This window comes from Adiantum capillus-veneris, chromosome 28 (genome assembly GCF_014529385.1).
Source record: "Adiantum capillus-veneris isolate H3 chromosome 28, ASM1452938v2, whole genome shotgun sequence".
Classification (NCBI taxonomy): domain Eukaryota; kingdom Viridiplantae; phylum Streptophyta; class Polypodiopsida; order Polypodiales; family Pteridaceae; genus Adiantum; species Adiantum capillus-veneris.
This window is the reverse complement of record NC_140958.1, coordinates 86,674,863-86,682,965: the sequence shown is the minus strand read 5'-3', so window position 1 is coordinate 86,682,965 and position 8,103 is coordinate 86,674,863. Positions and strand designations below refer to the sequence as shown.

The 8,103-nt window shown below is 39.4% G+C and overlaps 1 protein-coding gene across 1 annotated transcript; it reads right to left on the bottom strand.

The window, feature by feature from the left end:
- Positions 1–451: 451 nt before the first annotated feature.
- Positions 452–2,152, bottom strand: LOC147420824 (uncharacterized). The gene is made up of 3 exons (XM_086504405.1): positions 1,948–2,152; positions 1,769–1,837; positions 452–848 (listed from the first exon to the last, which is right to left on the bottom strand). The coding sequence occupies exons 1-3, from the start codon at positions 2,075–2,077 to the stop codon at positions 682–684; spliced, it is 366 nt and encodes a 121-aa protein (XP_086360531.1). The 5' UTR covers positions 2,078–2,152; the 3' UTR covers positions 452–681.
- Between the last annotated feature and the right edge of the window lie 5,951 nt (positions 2,153–8,103).

Below are 8,103 nucleotides of genomic sequence, written 5' to 3'. Positions count from 1 at the left end.
AGACTCTGGAAAAAACATTTTGTATAGCAAAAGACCACTCGATGTGAAAGCAAAGGTGACATTTCTTTTGAAAAGCAAGAAAAAAGAAGGCACTACCTCTACAGACTATGGCATTGCCTTTCAATGTGAGAGAGAGAGAGAGAGAGGTCTCTTACTATTTCTTTCCACCCACATGGCAAGGCTGAGAAAAGCATGCTCTTGTTACATGGGCTCAAAAAACCAACACTCCCTTTCTCTCGAAAGGCAATGCCAATATATGACACAAAAGGTTGCAAAGCTGGCTTTAAGTATTGCCGTGTATATTGCTCCCTAATTTCCAGATTTCAAAATCTCTTCTTGTTCGAAGCGCATCTTACACCACAAAAAACGAGCGCTTTTTTTGGTGGATGTGATAAAGAAAAACACACTAGTTGTTCACGAGACCAAAACATTTTAAATCCAACTCATCATATCTAATACAATATACAAATCTATATAATTTTTATAACATTCAAGCCCTGTCTTCATTTTATGAGGGTATATATATATACATACAAATAATAACACTAAGAAGTGAGTTTTGTGGTTGAATCACTTGGACAGATCCCCACATCATCGAGAAGGAAAATCTGTACCCACAAGCTTTTGGGGCTATGCTTCACTTTTGAAAAGGCCCAAAGGAAAGACAATGGACGGCTTACATTAGTAGCCACTGAGGATGTATGATTTGCTGCCATCAGCATGTCGAAGTGCCAACATCTCATCTGCGGGATGGCGATCTTCTCGCTCTTCATCATTCCTCCTATCAACTTCCCATGTAGATGCATCTAATCTCCAAGCATGAAGCTCTGCTTCTGCATCCATAGCATCTACAAGAACCGCAGAAAAGGAGCAATTCACTACAACCTTTATGATTTCATCAAAGCTTGAATAAAATGATTTACTACCTCCATGGTTATGTGCAAGACACAATAAATTGCTTATAAAGGTGATGCCACAAGCAAGGTAAGTGATCCCATAGCAATACATCACTAAATTCCAATGCTAAGCAACAAATTCTTCTAACACCGAAACAGCGCAATGATGGATATAATGAAAACGGAAGAAGAGAAGGCTCGAAAACGTTGGGGATGTTAAACAACATATACACGTGCACTTCATTCGATTTCTTATGCTATAGATCCTAGGCATGTTAAGACTTTAGTCTAGCTATGATAGGATGTTAACTCTCATCATAACCTTCGGGTTATCAACCTTTTCTACGCTCTAGAACTGTACTATCAGCAAGCAATTTAAAAAGGTCCGCATTTCCATGGAGTCTCCAGTAAAAGGAAAACACCCTGCACTGCATTTTACACGGGCAAGCTAAATGCGACGGAGTGAACCATATAAACTGATCAATGGGTGTGTCACAACCATCAAGAAGATCTTGGAGATTGGAATACAAAAGTACATATAAGGTCAAATTGATGTCTCTCGCATAGTCTCACAAGAACAACAACATGCTTGCTAAATTTGCAGTCAGCATTGCAGTGGGTTTTTTCTCCTCCCAAAACAACGGCAAACTCAATAGATTCATGAGACTAACAAATGATGCATTGCTTGAAGAATACTCTCTTGAGACCAATTCACAAAATAGTGAGCAACATTCAACAAGCTGTTCTCTTTGGTTCGACGAGGTCGCGCCTTAGTATCATAACCATGTTGCAAGGAAAATAAAGAACAGTTGCTTCCAAATAACCAGTTAACCCAAATGAAGAATAGGGCAATTGGTTTGAGAGGAGAATACCGAGAGCTTCATCGATGTTGTCAAGCGCATGCACAGGAAGAGGTCCAGAGCTGCACCACGAGCAATGATCTGCAGAAAGGAAGGGAGAGCTAGTCAAGGATTGTTCCACATCGCGCAGGAGCTAAAACATCCAAATGGTAAGGAAAGGCAGGAAATGGAGAGCGTGGATTAGGGTTTACCTGAGAAGGGGAGGAGGAGGAGGAAGAGCAGGAAGGCCTGCAAACACAGAAGAAGAGGCCGCGCCTCGCGACTCAACACCATCGTTAATGTGAGCTGTGCGTTGAGAGAGGGACTCGCCACCCGCCACATTCAACAGCACGCCAAAAGTCTCAAACAACGCAACAAAGGCACGCAGGAAATTAACAAAAACCTCTCAAAATTTTGAAGCCTTTTATCGACAAAGTTCTCCCACTCAAAAAGCCTTCCTTTCTTGACGCTTCATGCTCGGTTTCCATTCCCTTTCTTTCATTTGAATCCCTTGAATTTCAATGCCTCTCCAAGTCATGCATTGCGTGCAACATGCATTGTCCTTTCATTGTTTTTTAAAAGGCATCTTTTTTTTTTGTTTTTAGGCATCTTATGACTTTTTTGTTCTTTCTTTGTCTTATGATGCAGAATTTTTTGGTATGCCCTTGTTTGAATTTTGTGAGTCGCTTTTTTTTTGTAAGCCTTTGTTTGAAGTGAGTTGCTTCCATGTCGATTATTTTTCTTTAGGCTTTTTTGTTTCAGAGTGCCAACTTGAACCTTCACCTTGTTACTTGGTGAGCCTAAGATGCTTTTGCTAAATGAGGCCAGAGAGTTCAGCCACTTGGCTCAATCCCAACCGTCACTTATAAATTTGATCCAATTTTTGTGTGATTGCTTGCATTCCGTATTGAAAAGCACCAACGTGATAAAAACACCAGATAGCAGTGATGAGAACTCCTTGGCAGCGGTCATTGTGCAACCAGATAGCAGCACTCTCTCAAAATGCCTATAAACATATCTCTCTCTCTCTCTCTCTCTCTCTCTCTCTCTCTCTCTCTCTCTCTCTCTACTGCATCAAAGGCATCTTGGCCAATAGCCCAAGCATGTGGCATTCAAGATGGCGATGCTAGTCACGTCTTGGATGATGTGTATGTAAAACACTAAAGTAAGGAAATTACCTTCTACCTTACTTAAATGTATATATATGGGAGTGAGCTTGCATGTGTAGAAAATGTTCAAGTAAAGTCTATTAAGGGCTTGAATGATGGAGAGTGGCTACTCATGCAGAAGGCAAAAAGGAGCTCGTAGAGGTCCAAATAGGTGACTGATGCTATTAGCTGCTTGCCTTCCCATCTCTGAGGTGAACTAACCCTCTTTAATTACTTCCACAAGTACTTCTCACAAAAGCATTCCATATTTTATATACTTGATTTCTGTCTCATGCCCCATGCAATTCTCAAACCAACCTCTTCACCAAGCCCGCAACCAAATCCTTCAGCAACCCTCTTGGATATAGACATAGCAAGAGCATTTCGCCACTCTTGGAGGTTGTGTATAACCAATCTTTCATTACCTTGTTTCTGCTAGATATTATGTAGCCTATCTCATTCTCCTTAAACTAGTTTCTTAAATCACAACAACTAAAACCTGGTTCTCATGGATTGCTCTAACCAGATCAATTTTCATCTTGTAATTGGGAAGAGTTTCCCGTTGCTCCTATATTGATAGCTTTGACTTCTAGCCATATGTGGGTCCCTTGCCAAATCCATAATTTTTCCACTCCGTTATGTTTGCATACGTGCTCTCCTATTTTTGGCATGGGATCTACCCAATGATGATTCAAATCCTAAAGCATATGGTATCATTGTAGGTCTCTGAAGTGAGCCATTTGGGTATAACAAGACATGTTAACTTCTGAGATAAGGTGTACTGGGTTATGATTTGTAAAAAGAGAGAGTCTCAAGAAAATATTGCACCCTTTTTCAAACGTCGTCTCTTGGAACGTGTTGATTGCAAGATAGCCCAACATGGGTGTGACAAGGTAGTTCTCACTAATCTAATCAAATGCAAGGGAAGTCCATTCTTGAAGGCAAGATAGCTCAAGCACAAGCGAGTCTTTTTCCGCAATGACAAATGTCCCCAAGACGTCTTTCAATACAAACTCAGAGAGTCTTCCACTGCTCGAACCCAATTCGACTATTGTAAGAGTCAAAGTGAAAGTGTACCTTGGGAGCGGCATGGGAAGGAGCACCAAAAGTCAAATGGGGTGAGCTATATGGAACCCATAGCCCGGTGCTAATGAGAGTGGATGGAAAACCTACAGCAATTCCGAGCAGGCATCGCAAAGCTTGAATCAGAAATACATGCCCAAAGCATGCCATGACATTGTGGGGCAGAATCTTGTCACACAAGCTCTCTGTAATGCCTTATCGAGAGGTAAAATTGCACCTATGTACGTTTTCTATGGTCCATATGGAATAAAAAATCCCTCCTATGCTCAGATTTTTGTAGCAGCATTGAATTGCGTTTCAGCAAAGGGGCAGAGACCGTGTGGTACTTGCATAGAATGTGATTCTGGAAAGTATTCTAAAGTTGAAGAATACAATGTAGGGATCAAGAATGGTACTCAAGGAGTCAAGAGGCTGATGCATGATGTCATTTGGTCTTCATCTGCTCATTACAGCATGTATGTCATCAATGAATGCCATACTCTAACAAGTCGGTCTTAGGATGCATATTTGAAAGTTGTCGATGAAGCACCCAAGAATGTTGTCTTTATTCTATCGACCAATATTCTGGAGCATATTCCCCATGAAGTTGCATCCAAATGTCAAAAGTTCCTCTTCTCAAAGATCAAGGAAAATAAAATTGTCAAAAAATTGCAATCAATTTCCACAAAGAAAATATGGAAACGGATGCAACAACAATCAAGTTGATTGCGTCTACATGTGATGATTCACTTCTTGATGCGGAAATGATGCTTGATAAGTTAATCCTTTAAGGACAAAACATATCAATATCTTTAGTCTAAGAGCTGGTATGGTCTCTACACCAACCTCTATCTGTTGCTGCTAACTACATTAGAACCGTTGTATGTCTCATAAATAATTATAGAAGATGAATGAGCAAGGAACTATGAATGCTTACATGGACATTACTCATTATTGTTCTTTCCATCTCGTTGAGGGGGTTGATTCCTGACAATAAGCTAGTAGATTTACTGGACTTTTCCTTGTCGATTGATACCGTCAACAATGTCCGTAGCTTGAAGGAGCTGATGGTGTGTAAATTTGATCGACCATAAAATCTCATGTCACAACTAGCTTGCTTGATAACAAGTGTACTCACCGGTGGATTTCAAATCCTCACAAAAATGTAAAGGGGAAAGCTCTTCCAACAAGAATGAGTATATCATCTTCCTTCTACTTCAACAGATGATACTAAAGTATTAGATAGATGCCCGTAAATTACCAATGCGATCTAGACAACCTATTCCAATTTTAAATTCAAAGTGTTTGGCTATAAAGTATGTCAACAAAGCAAACCAGCAGTTTGCAAGCCTGGGTATGATCCGACTGTTTTCCAATTGCAACGAGTTTCAAACTATTGTAGGCTCTAGCTATACAAATGTTTCTTCACAAAAGTCCATTGACTTTGCCATGCCTTCTTGGGTTATGTCTCGATTTGGGCAATATAAAGTCATAGCAAAGGATTTTAAAAATATTACCACAAGGCACATGCTAATGCATGTAATACAACAAATTCAGATATAGCAAACCCCTTTGTGCCTCAAGAATGAGTAGCTCTTCCTGAGTCTTTTGCAGTCAAGCTCTTTGCGAAGCATCATGGTCTATTTTGATATCTAAATAAATGTCAACGTAACCTAGAATCAGGTATCACACTAATACAAACATCCCTTCCTTTCATGGTTACGCTACCGCTTAGTTCTTTGTCTCTTCATTGTGTGTGTGTGTGTGTGTGTGTGTGTGTGTGTGTGTGTGAGAGAGAGAGAGAGAGAGAGAGAGAGCTTTCTTTGTTGCAACACCCAACCCTCCTTGAAGCTCAGTTGCCTGCAGTCATCCACCTCGCTACCTGCTGAGCCTGCACCTCACCCACGTCTACCCCTCCCTCCAAAGGGGCCATGCCCACGTGACACAATACATGTTTACTTGGTGAGCCCAGTGGTATTTGACCAAGTGTGGTGTCCAAAATATTTCAAGCGAAGCAATTGCCTCTTTACTTGCACACCTTAATTATCCTCCAAAGGGACCATGCCCATGAGACATCTCTCACGCCCCCCTCGACAACGTTCACCAAAAAACAAAAGAAAAACTAATGGAAAAGACAAGAGTCTTCCGGTTTTTAGTGAAAATTTTAGAGCTTTTATTGGTTTTCCCACTAAAATCCTCCAACTTTAGTGGGTTTCCATCAAAAGGACCCTCCTTCTTGGCATGAATTTTCACTGTATGTCCTTTAAAACTACACTAAAGGTCGGTTTTTTATGGACATTGTTCTTTAATACATGTTTCCACAAGGGAACTTGTCCATATCAAAGGCCTCTCACCAGCTCGAAGCTCTTGAGGCCCAGATAAGAAAATTTGACTAAAGGTCTTGGACGGACGGAACGGGTCTCAAGATAGCCTCGAGCGTAGAGACCTGTAACACTCACCCCTCCCTCAACAGAGCTCGATTTCCACATTGAGCATCCCATCATCACCTTGGATCTCAAACACTAGGAAGCATAGAGCGTCAGGATCTAAAATGCTATCTCTTTTAGTAAAGAAAGCATACAGTAAAAGGTGGATTTTAAAAAAACACACAATGCCAACATATCAAGAAATTGCATTCACACGAAAGCGACCAAGTTGCACTTATCCCAAAAAACTGGATGAGGAGACAAAAAGAATGCAAAATTGTTCATCTCTCTTTAAGTTTAAGCTATATCTTGCATCTTTTGTATTTGTCTTAACGCGTGTTTTGTGTCTGACGGAGAGGACATATATTCACAACAGTGGATGTTTTGATTCCACAATCACAACTCTAGTTTGACAACATTGCAAGGTCCATTATCTGCATCATATTCCCCATGCCTATGCATTTTCTTGGCGCAACACATAAATGCTACGGGACATGGTTGGCCTTTCGTTTCTTATACTTTTTGGAGAGAACACAGTACTCTCCACCACACTGTTGTATGGCACTTTTGCATGACGTGCAGTGTATATTTAGCATTTTCACTTTGTGTGTCTAACTGCAAAACAAAATGTTTAACTATTTACATTGCTTTTCACTTTGTGTGTCTAACTGCAAAACAAAATGTTTAACTATTTACATTGCTTTTATGTAGCTTGATTCAAACATTGTCCTCCAGCTTGCACAATACACGATTACCAGGTCGATAGTGCAGTTCAATTTTTACTGTGTTGATATTTTATATATTTTTTGAGTTTGTCAATGCTTCCTTAAGTTTAGTTTAGCCACTATTACAGTCCTCAATACACTCTTACATGTTTACTTTATTCCTAGGTGGTTGATGTGAATCTAGGCATTTCCTTGCTTGGCAATGCATCTTATATGTTGCAACCCAACCTTATCCTGTGCAAAATTGTTTTGTAGCACGAGAGAAACCCTTTATCACATCTTTTTCCTCCTCAAATATGTTTTGCACTAGGTTTTGTAATCGAGTTACAAGACTCCTTACTCCCTCTGACTGTGACAACACGTAACTCTCTCTCTCTCTCTCTCTCTCTCTCTCTCTCTCTCTCTCAGGTTCTATGAGAAATAAATAAAATTTGACTATGTTTGATTTAAAGTAATAAATACACATGCAATTATTTTTTTAAAGTTCGTCCATGCCATGAAATTGGACCAGTTTACAGACAGCCATAGAGGTAATCAATAATCATATATGCAATTCTTTGTTTTAAATTTGCGAATGCACTTTGTACTTTGTTTACTTCAATGCTAGATGCTTGATGTCAATCCTATATCATGTTATGTTCTATAGAAACACCGACCAAGCAAGACTAGTTACAATTAAAGATAGCTATTCCGTGTTCTAAATATCAAACTTTTAAGACGTATGAGAGATGCTACTCAAGATAACTTTAATTTTATTTTTTTTGCAATACTCACAAATGCGAGTTGATAGATTGTATTAACCATAAACAAAAATAAATAAAGTTACTCGAGATAGCTTTAACTTATTCCTCAAGTGTATCCATTTTTCTTTGTCTAGTTTAATTAGCAAATAAATTAAGTGTTTTTTAAGTCCCATCTTTTTTTAAAAAAGCAATACTCTCTTCAAGAGAGAGAGTTGGATTATATTAATCACAACCAAATATGTGCCAAATATACAATAACAGCAT